The 16,819-nt window shown below is 47.2% G+C and overlaps 2 protein-coding genes across 3 annotated transcripts in view; both read left to right on the top strand.

Moving 5' to 3' along the window:
• Positions 1-7,005, top strand: part of Nphs1 (NPHS1 adhesion molecule, nephrin) — a 17,449-nt gene extending 10,444 nt beyond the window's left edge. Inside the window, exons 18-23 of the mRNA XM_028787595.1 lie at positions 1,718-1,889; positions 1,980-2,136; positions 2,225-2,376; positions 5,693-5,804; positions 5,886-6,067; positions 6,882-7,005. Of these exons, the coding sequence (XP_028643428.1) occupies positions 1,718-1,889; positions 1,980-2,136; positions 2,225-2,376; positions 5,693-5,804; positions 5,886-6,067; positions 6,882-6,895 (789 nt within the window). The 3' untranslated portion in view covers positions 6,896-7,005. The remainder of the gene's footprint in view (positions 1-1,717; positions 1,890-1,979; positions 2,137-2,224; positions 2,377-5,692; positions 5,805-5,885; positions 6,068-6,881) is intronic.
• Positions 7,006-13,648: 6,643 nt separating this feature from the next.
• Prodh2 (proline dehydrogenase 2) overlaps positions 13,649-16,819 on the top strand; it is a 13,517-nt gene continuing 10,346 nt past the window's right edge. Inside the window, exons 1-4 of one of the 2 annotated variants that reach the window (XM_028787672.1) lie at positions 13,649-13,842; positions 13,917-14,113; positions 14,205-14,343; positions 14,435-14,521. In XM_028787672.1, coding sequence (XP_028643505.1) covers positions 13,669-13,842; positions 13,917-14,113; positions 14,205-14,343; positions 14,435-14,521 — 597 coding nt within the window. In that variant the 5' untranslated portion in view covers positions 13,649-13,668. The remainder of the gene's footprint in view (positions 13,843-13,916; positions 14,114-14,204; positions 14,344-14,434; positions 14,522-16,819) is intronic. The other variant, XM_028787674.1, reaches the window with a different exon arrangement.

The following is a 16,819-nucleotide window of genomic DNA, read 5'->3' as shown; positions in this document are numbered from 1 at the left end:
CACATCATCATATGTACATACACACATCATACATGCATACACGTGTATATACACTCATCATGTGTACATACATACATCATACATGCTTACATGCATACATACACACATCATCATACATACATACATCATACATACATATGTACATACACACATCATCATAGGTACATACATCATAATGCATACATACATGCACAATCATCATATATACATACATCATACATGCATACATATGTACATACACATCATCATACATTCATCAAACATGCATGCATATGTACATATACACATCATCATACATACATACATCATACATGTTTACACATATACACACATCATCTTAGTACATACATACACGTCATCATTATACATACATACACACATCGTCATACATGCATACATACATACACACACATCACCAACATAAATACACACACACACAAACTAATGATACAGAATGTTTAAAAACTGTAAAGGAAGAAGACGAAAGCTCCTCTTGTTGAGCTGGTGAGTTGGTGGGAAGGTAAAAGGGTGGGAAGGTAGGTTTGGTTTTTGTTTTGCTGTTTGTTGTGGTTGTTTTAAGTTTATTTGTTATGTGCATGTTTTGTGTGTGTATGTAATGCATACATGTCATAGCCTGGGTATGAAGGTCAGGAGATCAGGTCGTTAGGCTCAACCGCAGGTGTCTTTACTCATGGAGCCATCTTCGAAGTCCATTGCTTTTTATTTGATTTTTATTTACTTATTTATTTAATATACATTGGTGTTTTGTATGCATGTATGTCTTTGTGAGGGTGTCAGATCTGGAACTAGAGTTGCAGACATTTGTGAGTTGCCATGTGGGTGCTGGGAATTGAACCCGGGTCCTCTGGAAGAGCAGCCAGTGCTCTTATCCTCTGGACCATCGCGCTCCGGGCCCCATTGTTTTTGAGACAGGGTTTGACGCAGGGGTTCTCAACCTTCCTAATGCTGCTACTCTCTTCTAATACAGTTCCAGGCTGGCCTTTACCAGTGCGTTGTAGATAGTGGGGCGGCTCCCATGGTCCATTTTGTCGGACCATAAAATTATTTCATTACTACTTCATAACTGTAATTTTGCTACTGTTGTGAATTGTAATATAAGTATGTGATATGCAAAAGACCTGGCACGAGATGCTGCGAAAGGGTCTTCTGGCCCCACCCCCAAAGTGGTTGTGACCCACAGGCTGAGAACCACTAGCGATGTAACCCATGTTGGCCCCAAGCATGCTCTGTGGCAGAGATTGCCCTCATGGGATTGAATGACCTTTGACCTTCCTGACTCCAAGGTCCAGGTACTAGAATGACAGGCTTGTGCTACCATTCTAAGACATTTATATCTGAGAGAGAATTTTGATCTATAGTCTAAGCTACCTAGAACTTGCTATGTAGCCCAGGTTGGCTTTGAACTTGGGAATTCTCTTGCCTCTTCCTCCTAAGTGTGTATGAACCATTACATGCAGCTCAGCTTGTGTGTGTGTTTGTGTGCATGCATGTGTGTGTGTGTGTTTGCGTGCATGCATGTGTGAGTGTGTGTGGGGGGTGATTGACAACTGGATTGGTGGGTGGATGGATGGATGGATTAAATCAATGGTTGGACAGATAACAAGAAACAGTCCCACTTCCTTAACTTTGCGGAAGCGGGTTTGAGGGACGATCTGAGCACACACTGGGGACAAGCTCCTGTGTCTTGGGGTGCTAGGGAGAAGGAGAGGAAGAGCTGAACCTGGATGACATGGAGCAGACATCAAAGGGATCCACAGGGCGTCTGCGGATTCGCCAGGCCAAGCTTTCCCAGGCTGGCGCATACCAGTGCATCGTGGACAACGGGGTGGCTCCCACAGCCAGAGGACTGGTTCGTCTTGTCGTCCGATGTGGGTAACTTCCAGGTCTGCCCGTAACACCCCCCCCACACACACACGCTTCAATACTCAACATCACAGTGCTCCTTCAACCCATCCCAGTTGCACCCCAGGTGGATCATCCTGCTCCCCTAACAAAGGTGGCTGCCGCTGGGGACAGCACCAGTTCAGCTACGCTCCACTGCCGTGCCCGGGGTGTCCCCAACATCGACTTCACTTGGACCAAAAACGGGGTCCCCGTGGATCTCCAAGACCCCAGGTGAACCTGAGTATAGTCAGATCTCACTCCAACTCTATTCCTCCAGCCCCGGGTTCCCTTTCTGAGCCCTACTGTGCCCTTTCTCCAGGTACACAGAGCACAAGTACCACCAGGGTGTTGTCCACAGCAGCCTCTTGACCATTGCTAATGTGTCTGCAGCCCAGGACTATGCCCTCTTCAAGTGCACAGCCACCAATGCCCTTGGTTCAGACCACACCAACATTCAGCTCGTCAGCATCAGTACGACGGGAGTGGCTGGGAGGATGGTGGGGGTCAGGTCCTCGGGTCACCTGCCAAGTTCCTGGTTGACCAAAGCCAAGAAGCGCTTCTGATAGCTGAGAGATGTTGATGCAGGGGAATGGAGTTTTGTTTTGTTGGAACAAGGTCTTGCTATATAGCCTAGGTTAACCTCAGACTTACTATGTAGCCCAGGCTAACCTTGTACTTGTTATAGTACTCAGGCTAACCTCAGACTTGCTTTGTAGCCAATCCTGACTCAAAATGGTGAGCCTTCAGTCTTAACCACCAAAGGGTTGAGTTACTTCTGGGAATCACCATGCCTAGCTGGGTTTTTCTTTGGAGTGGGGGTTGTAGGATGTCAGATCCAGAGCCTTGTTGGGTAAGTTCTCTATTACTGAGCTACCCCTTAAACTGGTAATACAGCTCTTGTTCTTCTAATGACTGTGTGGAAATTTGCACCTCAATGTGTGCGCATTTGTACCTCAGTGGCCTCACTTCGATTTCATAGTGATTGACGTGGCTTAGTCACATGTCCTCCTACTAGGAGTGAGGTCATTTCCATTAGAAGCAAGCAAGTGGCTTGAGAGTGTGTTTGGGAATGTTATTCAGGGTGTTATTACTAAGGATGTGAGGTTGGGGCAAAAGCCGTGCATGTGTGTGAATGTGTGTGCGCGCGCTCATGTGTGTGTGTGCACACGTGTGTGTGCACGTGTGTGTGTCTGTATGCATATGTGTGGTCCCTTTTGGTTTTTGTCTTATTTCTTTTATATTAGAGTTCTCACTATGTAGCCTCGGCTGCCCTGGAACTCACTACATAGCCAAGGCTATACTCAGACTCATAGAGATCTGCCTGCCTCTGTCTCCCATTTGCTTGGATTAAGGTGTGTGCCACCGTGTCCCACATTAGTGGGGCTTTTGTGGTCATGAAAAGTCATGTACCAGAGAGATGGAATGTGAGTCCATTAGTGGGCGGGTTCATATTGATGGTGAATCCAGTGACATTCTGCCCTGCTGTCCTAGGGTCAATCTGTAAATAAGTGTCCTTTCTGTGACTTACTTAGGACTGTGGATTTTGTTTTGATTTTTGTTTTGTTGTATTTTTGTAATTTAAAGTGGTCCCCAAACAGAAGGCTAAAATGCCCTGTCATGTTCCTAAGTTCGAGAAGTTTATGGGGGGCTAGAGAGATGGCTGAACGATTAAGAACACTGGCTGCTCTTGCAGGGGACTGGAGATCAATTCCCAGCACCCACAAGGCGGCTCACAATGTGTGATTCTAGTTCCCAGGGATCTGATGCCCTCTTCAGGTTTCCACATGCATTGCATGTATGCAGTGCACATACATGCAGGCAAAACATCCATAAACATAAAGTGAAAGCAAGTAAATCTTTTAAAAAAAATTATTATGTATCTGAGTACACTGTAGCCTTCTTCAGACACACCAGAAGAGGGCATCGGATCCCATTACAGACGGTTGTGAGCCATCAGATGATTGCTGGGAATTAAACTCAGAACCTCTGGAAGAGCAGTCGGTGCTCTTAATCACTGAGCCCAAAACAAGTAAATCTTTAAAAGAAAAAAAGGGAGAAGGTTATGATACACCTCAAGGAAGAATTTGTTTGTGTTGAGTAAACTTTGCTGAAGGGCAAGTCAGAGTAATGGCAGTCTCACGGGCTCAGACTGGTCCTCCTGCTTCTACCTCTGGGCACTAGGATGGCAGGTGTGTGCCTCCACGAGGTGTGGCTCATGAGGGGCTGGAATCAAACCCAGGCACTGTGTATGCTAAATGAGCATTCTACCCACTGAACCATATCGTCAGCCTCCTGCCAGGCATATTTTAAATGTTAGTGAATCAGCAACATATATTAAATAAGGTGGCTTGTTTAAAAAACAGTAACAGCCGGGCAGTGGGTGGCGCACGCCTTTAATCCCAGCACTTGGGAGGCAGAGGCAGGCGGATTTCTGAGTTCGAGGCCAGCCTGGTCTACAGAGTGAGTTCCAGGACAGCCAGGGCTACACAGAGAAACCCTGTCTCAAAAAAACAAAATGAATAAATAAATAAATAAATAAATAATAAAAATAAATAAGTAAATAAATAAATACAAACCAGAAACATGTATAAAGTAAAAATTTATGGGTGGAACCAGTGTAGGGGGCACATACCTGTTGTCTCAGCAGCTGGGCAGATATAGTCAGAGGATCAAAATGTTCCAGGCTAACCTGAAGAAACCTGTCTATGGATAGATAGATGATGGATAGATAGATAGATAGATAGATAGATAGATAGATAGATAGATAGAAGATGGAGGACAGACAGACCGATGGATGGATAGATAAATGATAGATAGATGATAGACAGACAGGTGGACAGATGGATGGACAGACGGATGGATAGATTGATAGACAGGCGAACAGATGGACAGATAGACAATAGATAGATAGTAGACAAATGACTAGATAGATAAATGATAGGTCGATAGATGATAGACAGATGGATAGATAGATAGATAGATAGATAGATGATAGATGGATGGAAATACAGACAGACAGATGATAGACAGACAGATGGATGAATAGATAGATAGATGAGTTTTAAAGATCAGTTGGGACAATGAGATGGCTCCAGGCTTTGGACCTGAGTTCCATCCCTGGAAGCTTCATGGTGAAAGAAGAGAATTGAGTCCCTCAAGCTATACCCTGACCTCCCCAAACCACATGCACACAAACAAATACATACATAAAATATTTAGTCCCAGCCCTGGGGAGATAGAGGCAGGCAGATGTCTGTGAGTTCCAGGCCAGCCTGGCTACACAGAGAGCCTGTCTCAAACACACAATGTTGGGAGAGAATACTGTGGTGAGGACCGGCCTCACCAGCACACCCCCAGAAGCCACGCTTGCGTTTCTCAGAGCCAGGATTCCAGGTGAACTTAAACCCACGTTCTGTGTGTACGAGTGCTGTGCATACATGCGTATCTGTGAACTGCTCATGCGCCAGGTGCTGTGTATACATGCGTATCTGTGAACTGCTCATGCGCCAGGTGCTGTGTATACATGCGTATCTGTGAACTGCTCATGCGCCAGGTGCTGTGTATACATAAGTATCTGTGAACTGCTCATGTGCCGGGTACCCGTAGATCTACTTGGGGTTAGTGAGATGCATGTGGGTACTGGGAACTGAACCTTGGTCCTCTGGAAGAGCACCCCACACAAACTGAGGCAAACTCACTGAGCATAGCCACTGTGAATAAAGAGAACCAACCACCGTTCTCAGGAGACTCTGACGGGAAAGTTCTAGACACCTTTTGTATCCCTAAGGCCGGCCTGACCCTCCACTGGGACTGAAGGTCGTGAGTGTGAGCCCTCACTCGGTAGGGCTGGAGTGGAAGCCTGGCTTTGACGGGGGTCTGCCTCAGAGGTTCCAAATCAGGTGAGGCCTCCGCCAAGGCTGGCGAAGTGGGCAGATCACGGGGAAGGACACCTGGCTGAGCTGACTGTTCTCACCGTGCAGGTATGAGGCCCTGGAGACCCCAGGATTCCTCTACATGGATGTCCTACCTGCTCAGGCCACCACCTTCACACTGACTGGGCTGAAGCCTTCTACAAAATACAGGCTCTGGCTGTTGGCCAGCAATGCCCTGGGGGACAGTGGATTGACGGACAAAGGGATCCAGGTCTCCATCACTACTCCAGGTAGGAAGAGGCAGTCTTGGTTAGGGTTGTTATTTTTAGCTTGTGGTTTTTGTTGTTTTTGGTGGTGGTGGTTTTGGTTTGGTTTTTGACGTCTTGTGGGATGACATAGCAAAATAGATACTGTTATTTCTCCTATTTACAGATGAGTGAACTAACGCCCAGAGAAGTTAAGCAAATTAACTAAAGTCACACAGCTAGAGGGGCTGGAGACAAGCCTTGAACCCAGGCAGATGTGCTCTAGGGACCAATTTTAGTCACTGATTTGTAAGGACTGGGAAATTTATAAGGGGTGGGGGGACGGATTTCTGTTTTGTTTGTTGAGATAGAGTCTAACTGTGTACCTCTGGCTAACTCAGAACTCACTATGTAGACCAGGCTGGCCTAGAACTCACACTTATACACCTGCCATTGCCTCCTGAGTGCTGGGACTAAAGGTGTATACCACCACACTCAGCAGAAAATAGTTTTGATTGAGTGAAAATAAAAACATCAAAGAGAGAGAGAGAGAGAGAGAGAGAGAGAGAATATAACTGAGTCAGTGTGTAAAAGGCAGTCCATAGATTAAATAGTTTATATTAGTTTTTTTTCTTAAAACACAAAACAGAGAGAGGGAGAGAGGGAGAGAGGGAGAGAGGGAGAGAGAGAGAGAGAGAGAGAGAGAGAGAGAGAGAGAGAGAGAGAGGGGGCTCAGTGGGTAAAGGTGCTTGCAGCCAAATCTGATGGCTAGAGTTTATTCAATTCCTGGGACTCACATAATGGAAGAAGTGACTCCCACAAGTTGAACTTTCACCTCCCCATGTCCTCTCACCCACAGAAAACAGTAAGTGAGTGAACATAAAAGACAAGCAATGCAGCAAACTAGACCTTGGAGGGAATTCTGTTTCCCTCCTGCAAAGCCAGCAGAAGAAGAATCAGTTAAACCCAAATCCAACAGCAGGAGGAAGAGAAAAGGTGAGGGCCAGAGTCTTAACGAATGACCAGGGTCCGAGTAGAAAAGTCCACGAAACCAAAAGCCAGCTCTTCTGCAGAAACTGAGGGTTCATAAAACCGACCGCTGTGGTGCATGATCCCAGCAGAGACAGGTGGATCTCTGTGCGTTCTCAGCCATTCTGTCTACATAGTGAATTCCAGGCTATCCAGGGTACATAGTGAGACCATGTCTCAAAAAACAAAAAATCCAAACAAACAAAAGAATCCCTCCCCCCAAAAAAAATTATTGAAAGAAGAAAGATTAAGAGGCGACTGAAGAGAGAGTTGAGAAGCTAAGAGCACTGGCTGCTATTCCGGGGAACTGGGGTTCAGTTCCCAGAGCCCACATGGTGCTCACAAGTCTGTAACTCCAATTGCAAGGTCAATCTTTGGCTTGGGTCATCTTGTGGCTTGGGGGGCAGGAGCACCGGACATGTGTGTGGTGATCAGACATACGTGCAGACAAAACACACATATGCATAAAATAAAAACAAACCTCTCAGAGAGACAGAGACAGAGAGACAGAGACAGAGAGACAGAGACAGAGAGAGAAACACAACTTCTCAGTACCAGAAATAAAGAGGTTCCATAACCTCTGGAATCACAGACACAAAAAGGATTCTAAGGGAATATTACAGATGATTTACTACTTTGAAAACACAAAGACAAATTCTTTGAAAATGATCCATGAGGTTAGGGATATAGCTCAGTGGTAGAGCACATGTTAGTGTGGATCGACAGAAGAGTGTCTGCCTAGAATCCCCCAGTGAGGGGCTGGGGGCGTGGCTCAGTGGTAGAGCCCTGCCTAGAATCCCCCATTGAGGGGCTGGGGGCGTGACTCAGTGGTAGAGCCCCTGCCTAGAATCCCCCAGTGAGGGGCTGAGGGCGTGGCTCAGTGGTAGAGCCCCTGCCTAGAATCCCCCAGTGAGGGGCTAGGGGCATGGCTCAGTGGTAGAGCCCCTGCCTAGAATCCCCCAGTGAGGGGCTGGGGCGTGGCTCAGTGGTAGAGCCCCTGCCTAGAATCCCCCAGTGAGGGGCTGGGGGCGTGGCTCAGTGGTAGAACCCCTGCCTAGAATCCCCCAGTGAGGGGCTGGGGGTGTGGCTCAGTGGTAGAGCCCCTGCCTAGAATCCCCCAGTGAGGGGCTGGGGGCGTGGCTCAGTGTCAAAGCTCTTGCCTGGCATGCACAAGGCTTTGAATTCTATCCCCAGTATCCCAAAAACAAAACAAAAACCCCAGTTCATTTTAAGTTTAGTAATATCTGAAATAGTTAATACTAGTAAGCAAAATTAGAGACCGTTGTCAGATCTTAGCTGTTTTTATTTTCCACAGTTTGTGAAACATATATCAAGTGACAAGCAAACAGGAACAGATTGTAGCAAAAGGATGTAGTTATGAAAGAATGAACACTTGCGGTTTCATTTATGGACAAAGCATACTGACCATGCACTAGTATATACTTAGAATTAAACGGTATGGTAGCTCCGACTTGCTTGTGCCATGCCACGTGTGCATGCTCATGGGCCTGACTGTATATGCCACACAAAATAAATAAAATGTAAAATCTGAAGAGTGGATAAGTTGGACTTCATAAAAATGAAAAACTAAGGCGGGCCTGATGTTACGTCTACAGTCCCACACTTGAGAGGCCGAGTTCCAGTCCCAGAATGCACGCTGGGTGTCTCCAACCGCCTGGTCCTCCAGCTCCAGGGAATTGGGAGCCCTCTGCTGGCCTTGCTGCACTTGCATGTACACATGTATGCAAGCGCATGCATACACTTTAAAACCCAACGATGTAATCACATTATAGTATCAAAAGATAAAAATAAATAATATCATAAACAAATAAAATAAAAATCTGAAAAATAAAACAGCAAAGATAGTTGAAACCAACAATAGCTTTCCACAAGGTGGGGAAGGTGCAAATTATGACGCTGAGATCTAGCAATGTTTCTTCAGGGGTTAAGTTCCAAAAGAATCAAAAGGAGAGTGTCCTCTGTGCTCAAATCAGTGTTTCTCAAAGTGTGCGCACAGCCCAAATGCTTTTGTTTTTTTAATTTTATGTATATGATGCTCTACCTGCATGTACCCCTGCAGGCCAGAAGAGGGCCTCAGAAGCAATTACAGGGTTATGAGCCACCTTGTGGTTGCTGGGAATTGAACTTGGGACCTCTGCATGAGCAGCTAGTGCTCTTATAAACATCTCTCCAGCCACCAGACCAAGTGGGTTTTAGCAAATAGGTAGGAAAAGAGAGGTTGATAATGGAACGTGACTTTTGTGTGGGGAGGGCGTGTGTGCGTGGATAAGCACGGCTGTGGAGGGCGGAGCTCAGGAATCCTTCTCCACCTCACTCTACTTTGTTTGTTTCTTTTGTTTTGTTTTTGAAGACAGGGTTTCTCTGTGTAGCCCTGGCTGCCCTGGAACTCACTCTGTAGACCAGGCTGGCCTCAAACTCAGAGATGAACCTCCCTCTGCCTCCCAAGTGCTGGGTTTAAAGATGTGCCCCACCACAACCAGCTTAATTTTTTTGTTCGTATTTATTTTATTTTAAATATTTTTTTTGCTTGTTTATTTTATCTGTATGGGTAGTGGGTGCTCCTCCATATGCGTGTACTTAACCCTGAACCATTCTTTAAGAAATGGTTAAGGACTGACCTAAGTCCTCTGTGTATGTTATGGATGTGTAGTTTGGTCTTGAGGGTCTCCTAACAGCGGGAGCAGGGGCTGCCTCTGACTCTGTTGCCTGCCTTTGGAACCCTTTTCCTCCTACCGAGTTGCCTGACCCAGCCTTAGAACAAGGAGATGCCTAGTCTTACTGCAATTTGATATCCGTGGAAAGCCCTTTTCTGAAATGAATGGGGGTGAGGGGAGCGGGCAGAGGCACAGTGGTGGGGAGGGACTGGGAGGAGAAGAGGGGAAAACTGAGGTCAAGATGTGAAAAATAATAATTAAAAACTAACAAAGAAAAAAACGGTTAAAGGTTAGACTGGTGATCAGCAGTTAAAATGAGTACTGCTCTTTTGTTTTGTTTTTTCCGAGACAGGGTTTCCCTGTGTAGCCCTGGCTGTCCTGGAACTCACTCTGTAGACCAGGCTGGCCTCGAACTCAGAAATCCACCTGCCTCTGCCTCCCAAGTGCTGGGATTAAAGGCGTGTGCCACCACTGCCTGGCGAGTACTGCTCTTATAGAGGACCTGGGTTCGATTCTAGTACCCACTTTGGGAGGTTCACGGCCACTTACAACTCCAGATCAGGGGATCTGACTCCCTTTCCTGGTCTCCTGGGGCATCTGCGTATGTGAGCACATATCCACCCCCAGACACATGATTAAAAATAATATAATGAAAGGGTGTTTTAAGTGGCTAAGTTAGAAGTTTTTATTTATGTGTATTTTTACCACTGTAATTTTATTTTGGGGGGCTGCTAAGTGGTTCCTGAAGCTTGTGCATGCTCAGTAAAAGTCCCACCACCGAGCTGCATCCTCCCCTCCCCCCTGCCCTTCCCCCTTCCCTGCCGCCCTTGCTGTTTTGAGACAGGGCCTCAATATGTAGGCCAGGCTGAGCTGAAACTTTCAATTCTCCTGTCGCAGTCTCCCTAGTACTGAATTACTGGCACGTGACTCCGCATCTGGGTATTACAATAACTTTTTGTTGTTGCTTTGTTTCGAGACAGACTATGTAGCTGTGGCTGTCCTGGAACTCACTATGTAGAGCTGCCTGGCCTCGAACTCAGAGATCCACCTGTCTCTGCCTCCTGAGTGCGTCACTACTGCCCGGCTACAGTAACATTTTAGGGGTAGAGGTAGGATATCCAACTGGCTAAATAGAACAAATGAGTGTTGCATGGGTGAGGTTATCTGGTGAAGAAGGGAGAGACTCGCCTGTCAAAGAGCAAGCGCAAACGTTGGTGCAGTTTCTTAAATCTCCACAAGGGGGGGCGGTACCAGTGTGTTTGAAAAGACCTGATCTAGCTAGAGGCTTCTGCATCAACCAGATGCAGTTCTGGAGATTCCTGTTAGATCTGGGCTGGGACGAAACCTGGTCAGGAGGGGTGTCTTCTATAGGTAAACAGTCCCTGGACTCCGACATTCATTGGCCATGCCGGCAGTGAGGCAGAGGATTTCAGGAGTACATTGGCGGGAGGGATCTTCTCGATATTGCTATGAAGAATCAAGTTGAAGGCTGTAGGTGGCAGGAACCTAGGCTGGCACTCTGGCAGAAGAAACAAAGACATCTTCCGGGGTTTATGTGCCATTCAATTATGAAAACCGTTTTTGCAACAATAACGACTGGCATTTACGAGTTATTTCAGCGCGCCAAACTGTATTCTGACTTAAGGGTTGATTTGTTTGTGGGTGGGACTGGGGACAGAGCCCTGGGCCTAGCGCATGCTTGGAAAGAGCTCTCCGCGGAGCCAAGCGCCCAGCCTCTAAACTCTTATCAGTTAGCTGTCCGGTGCTTTCAGGAATTTTTGACAAGACTAACATAGCGGTACACTCCGAGCCTTTGGGAGACTAAGGCAGAAGAATCGTGAGTTCCAGACCAAGCTGAACTGTATCGTAAGTTACAGGCCAGCTTGGGCTATTCAGTAGGTCCCAAAGCACAGCAATCCAGAACCTTCCGCTCCAAGCCCTGAGCTTGTGTTTCGTGTGTTTTGCGCCAGACAGCAAACACTCTGTCTAGCCTCTTCTTCGCATTCGGTTTCATCTTAACTGTTTTTTTATTATTATTACATTTAATTGTTTATTTTATGTGAACGTGCCAGCATGCACATGTCACAGAGTGCATGCCTTGGTCAGAGGACAATTTATGCGAGTCTGTTCTCATTGTCCACCTTATGGGTCCCAAGGATCGAACTCAGGTCCCCAGGTTTGTCAACAAGCACCTTTGCCCATTGAGCCATCTTAGCGGCTCTCATTTTATTTCCTCTGTGTCTGAGTGTTTGTCTAGCATGTTTGTACGCACATCCGAGGGTGTCAGATCAGGAATGGACAGGTCCTGGGGCGAGGTCCTCTGGAAGAATAGCCCACACTCTGAACTGCTGAGTGGCCTTTCCAGAATCCTCTAATTTGTGTGTGTGTTGGGGAGGGGGGGGTTGGTTGGGTTTTGTTGCCTTGTTTTGTTTCGTTTGAGGCAAGATCTCAAGGTAATCCTCCTGCCTCAGCCTCCTCAGTGCTGAGATTACGAGTGTGAGGCACCACGCCTGGCTCACGGTTCAGTTTTACACTCCTACACTCCTAGCTCTGTGTTCTTGCTTTAATGTGTCTATGACCCCACAGGAGCCCCCATTCAGTGGAATTTGAAGTGTCTCTAGCCTATGTCATCCTCAGGGGAGATGAGCACATGTAAATACAACTGTCTTGGGCGTGGTGTTACATGCCTGTAATGCCAGCACTTGGAAGGTTGGGGTGGGACAGGAGAATTGCTGTGAGTTCAAAACCACTCCGGATGTTTGTTTTAATACTGTAGTGGGGCTGGAAAGATGGCTCCATAGTTATGAGCCCTGGTTGCTTTTCCAGAGGACCCTCCTTCAGTTCCTAGCAACATTGTTGATTGACTCAAGATTGCCTGTAACTCCAGCTCCGGGTGGATCTGAGGCCTCTCTGTGGGTACCTCCATTTATGTACACACACACACACAGAGGGAGAGAGAGAGAGAGAGAGAGAGAGAGAGAGAGAGAGAGAGAGAGAGAGAGAGAGAAACTACTCCTCTAAGGGGAGGCATGTCATTGGAAACCGTTTTACAGTGCACACTTGACAGATTAAAAAAAATTAAAAGCAATCCAGGGCTGGAGCGATGGCTCGACAGTTAAAAGTACTGGCTGCTCTTTCAGAGCCCTGAAAATCGATTCCCAGCAACCGCTTGGCAGCTCACAAACCTCGGTAGCTCTAGTTCCAGAGGATCTAGTGCCCTCTTCTGGCCATTGCGGGCACTGCATGCATGTGGTACTCAGCCGTTTGCTCAGGCAAAACACTCATACATAGAAAACAAAAACAAAAAATCCTTAAAAAATAAATAAGAGACTTGGTGGCGTATGATAGCACTTTTTTCATTGCTGAGGAGTAGCCCATTGCCTGAGTCCCTCGGCATACCCCTCGATGTCATCACCCAGTCCTGTCTGGTGGACATCTGGGTTGTTTTCATCTGCGGTTAGGGTCATTAAAGGACATTTTTTTCCTGATGCCCATGTTCAAGTTCTGTAGACTCCGTGTTTAGGATGGACAGCAGGGGTGTGGGCTATGTGCAGTTTAAGTGTATGCAATAACTCCGCACGGCTCCTTCCTGCAAGATAAAATCATTGCAACCAGAGAGATGAGGTTACTCAGCTGGGATTACAAAGCCCAGCTGCCTTGAACCTGAAATTCCCTGCTCTGAGCTCCAACCGCTTACTCAGCAATGCAAGCTGAAACTTCTTGTACTGTCAGGCTGAAGGTTATTGGGGGCTGTCACTGAGGGGGGCACACGTCTTGTTATTCTGACCTCTGTCCCTAACCATTAATTATTAACCCTCCACCCCCATCCCAGGAGCCTGCTATCCTAAAGATTTGCCCAGTTAATCAGTCACTGGGGGCATTTGGTACAGCTGCTGTCTGCCTGGCCCCTTCCCCTAGTGTGGTGGTAACCAGGCACTTACAATGGTCTGGACGCATCTGCCTCTGTATGGCCCCTCCAAGCCTTCTACCGGTGGCTGGCAGCCCCTGCGCTTTGATGGTGGCGCCTTCCATCTCAAGGGAACCGCAGAACTGACACGGGCTTTGCTAGTGCTTCGCCTATGCGCCTGGCCCCCTTTGGTCACTCATGGACTAGCGGTGAGCAGCAGGTACAAGGACTGGCCTGGAAGTCTCCCAGACCTGGGTCTGAGCATCTGCTCCCTGTCACCCAGTTTCAGGCCTGGTCTCAGCGACTCCTGGGATCCCGGCTCTCGGGCGCGCTTCTCCGATCATCCATCTATGGGCAATTTGTGGCCGGGGAGACCGCTGAGGAGGTGAGGGGCTGTGTCCGGCAGTTGCAGGCCCTGGGACTCCAGCCCCTGTTGGCAGTGCCCACCGAGGAGGAACCAGACTCCGCTGCCAAGACCGGGTGAGTAGAGAGAGGAAGGGGAGAAGGAAGGATGGGGTGGGCAGGAGGGGGATTCCCAGGCTCCAGAAGCTGACCTCTACTGGCCGGGCAGTGAGGCCTGGTATGAGGAGAACCTTAGCGCCATGCTGCGCTGTGTGGACTTATCGCGAGCCCTCGTGGATGCCCATGGTCCAGCCAGAAACAGTCTCATGCAGCTGAAGGTGACCGCGCTAACCAGCACTCAGCTTTGTGTAAGAGACAGAAGAGACGAGGGTGGGGATGCGGGTGTGGCTGCCCCCCCTCCAGGCCACCCTCACCATGCCAGCCACCACCCCATTTCAGAAAGAGCTATCGGCTTGGATCCAAAGACCGAGAGGCTCCTCGGAGCTGAGCCCTGAGAAGCTAGCGGAAGCCATGGACTCGGGTCGGGTAAGGAATGCAGGTGCTTGTCGCTGAGGACATGGCTGACCTGGATAAATATGGGTCTCTTGGAGTTCTAGGGGGAAGTGTTAGGGGTGACGAGCTATCCAGAGGAGGGATCAGAACAACATCACTTTCTCCACAGAGGACAGGACATGAATATGACCAATTGGTCCGAGCATGGCCATGCATGCCTGTAATCTCAGCACTAGGGAAGCTGAGGCAGGAGGATCAAGTTGTTGAGGTCAGGCTGGGCTATATAGTGAGACCTTGCCTCAAAAAAGACAGGCTGGAGAGATGGCTCAGCAGTTAAGAGCCCTCTTGTCAAGGACCCAGGTTTGGTTTCCAGCACCTACGTGGTGGTTCTCGGTCCTCTTTCCTGACTTCCGTATGCACCAGACATACCTGTAGTGTTCATACAAGAATGTAGGCAAAACATCTATAACATAACTTAAGAGATATAGATACATAGATAGATACATAGATAGATAGATAGATAGTTTTGGGTTGTTTTGTTTTGTTTTTTGTTTGTTTTTTGTTTTGTTTTTTGGTTTGTTTGTTTGTTTTTTTTGAGGCAGGGTTTCTCTGTGTAGCCCTGGCTGTACTGGCACTCACTCTGTAGACCAGGCTGGCCTCCAACTCTCAAACTCAGAAATCTGCCTGCCTATGCCTCCCAAGTGCTGGGATTAAAGGCGTACGCCACCACCGCCTGGCTAGAGTTTTGTTTTTTTAAAGATTTATTTATTTATGAGTACACTATAGCTGTCTTCGGACAAACCAGAAGAGGGCATCCAATCTCTTTATGGATGGTTGTGAGCCACCATGTGGTTGCTGGGATTTGAACTCAGGACCTCTGGAAGAGCAGTCAGTGCTCTTAACCGCTGAGCCATCTCTCCAGCCCTAGAGTTTTGTTTTTAAGACAGGGTCTTATGTATCTGGTCTTGGTCTTGAACTCTCTGTATAGACAAGAATGACTTTGAATTCCTGATCTTCCTGCTGGCACCCCACTAGAGATATAGACATGTGCTATTGTTTTTTGGTGTAGCTGGTCTTTGCTATTTTGTGGGTTCTTCGATTTCCTACATTTATCTCTCTCCACCCCCCTCGCTCCGGTTTCATGCCCCAACACTAGGGGTAGGGTGTGAAGGATAGAGGAGAGGAAGTCCTGAATCTAATTTCTTTCCTTTTTTTTCTTCTTTGAGCATGATTACTAACAAACTACAACCACCCCACAATCCCCAAGTGACCAACAACCACCAACCTCACCTCTTGGGGCCCTAGCATTTCTATACCCTCTGAAAACTTCCCAGAATTCCAAACCTCACACAATCTCAGAAACTATCTGCTGCTGGGAAAACCATGCCTCTGCTAGACCATGAGGCAAACCACAGTCAGCCACTGCAAATCAGCCCTGTATCCCAATACCTGGGATTAAAACGAAAACATATTCTTATAATGTTTCTATATTTTTTTGAAGAAACCAAAATCCCAGAATTCTCACTACAGTCTGGTTTTTAGAGAAAATAAGTTTTTTTTTTAATCAATCAGCAGCTACACTGGTGTGTGCTTGCTGGATGTAAACTCTTAAGTGACCAATAGGATATTCCTTTTCTTTGTGTGTGTATGTGTTCTGAAGCAAGATCTTACCATGTGGCCCAGACTGGCCTGGAACTTGTAATCCTCCTTGTCAGCATCCCCAGTCTTGTTTCTGTCATGCCTGACCATCCATTCATCCATCCATCCATCCGTCCATCCATTCATTCATTCATTCATCCATTCATTCATTCATCCATCCATTCATTCATTCATTCATTCATCCATTCATTCATTCTTCCATCCATTCATTCATCCATCCATCCATTCATTCATTCATTCATTCTTCCATTCATTCATTCCTTTGTATTATCCTAATATTTCTGTGGGTGTGTGAATGCACATGTGTATGCATGTTTGTGTGTGCTTGTGTGTACATGTGTGTGTTCATGTGTACTTGTGCACATGTGGAGGTCAGAGGCTGGCAACAGGCTTAATCCTCTATCACTCTTCATCTTGTTGTTTGTTTGTGCTTTGTTTTGTTTTGTTTTGTTTTGAGACAGTGTCTCTCTACAGAGCCTTAGCTGTCCTGGAATTGAATGAGTAAAACAGGTTGTCTTGGAACTCACAGAGATCTTGCCTCTGCCTCTCTCTGCCTCTCTGCCTCTCTGCCTCTCTGCCTCTCTGCCTCTCTGCCTCTCTGCCTCTCTGCCTCTCTCTGCCTCTCTGCCTCTCTGCCTCTCTGCCTCTCTGCCTCTCTGCCTCTCTGCCTCT

The sequence above is a fragment of the Grammomys surdaster genome, unplaced genomic scaffold, assembly GCF_004785775.1.
Source record: "Grammomys surdaster isolate TR1022 unplaced genomic scaffold, NIH_TR_1.0 125671, whole genome shotgun sequence".
Taxonomy (NCBI): Eukaryota; Metazoa; Chordata; class Mammalia; order Rodentia; family Muridae; genus Grammomys; species Grammomys surdaster.
The sequence above is the reverse complement of the archived record's forward strand: the minus strand, read 5'-3'. Positions and strand labels throughout refer to the sequence as shown.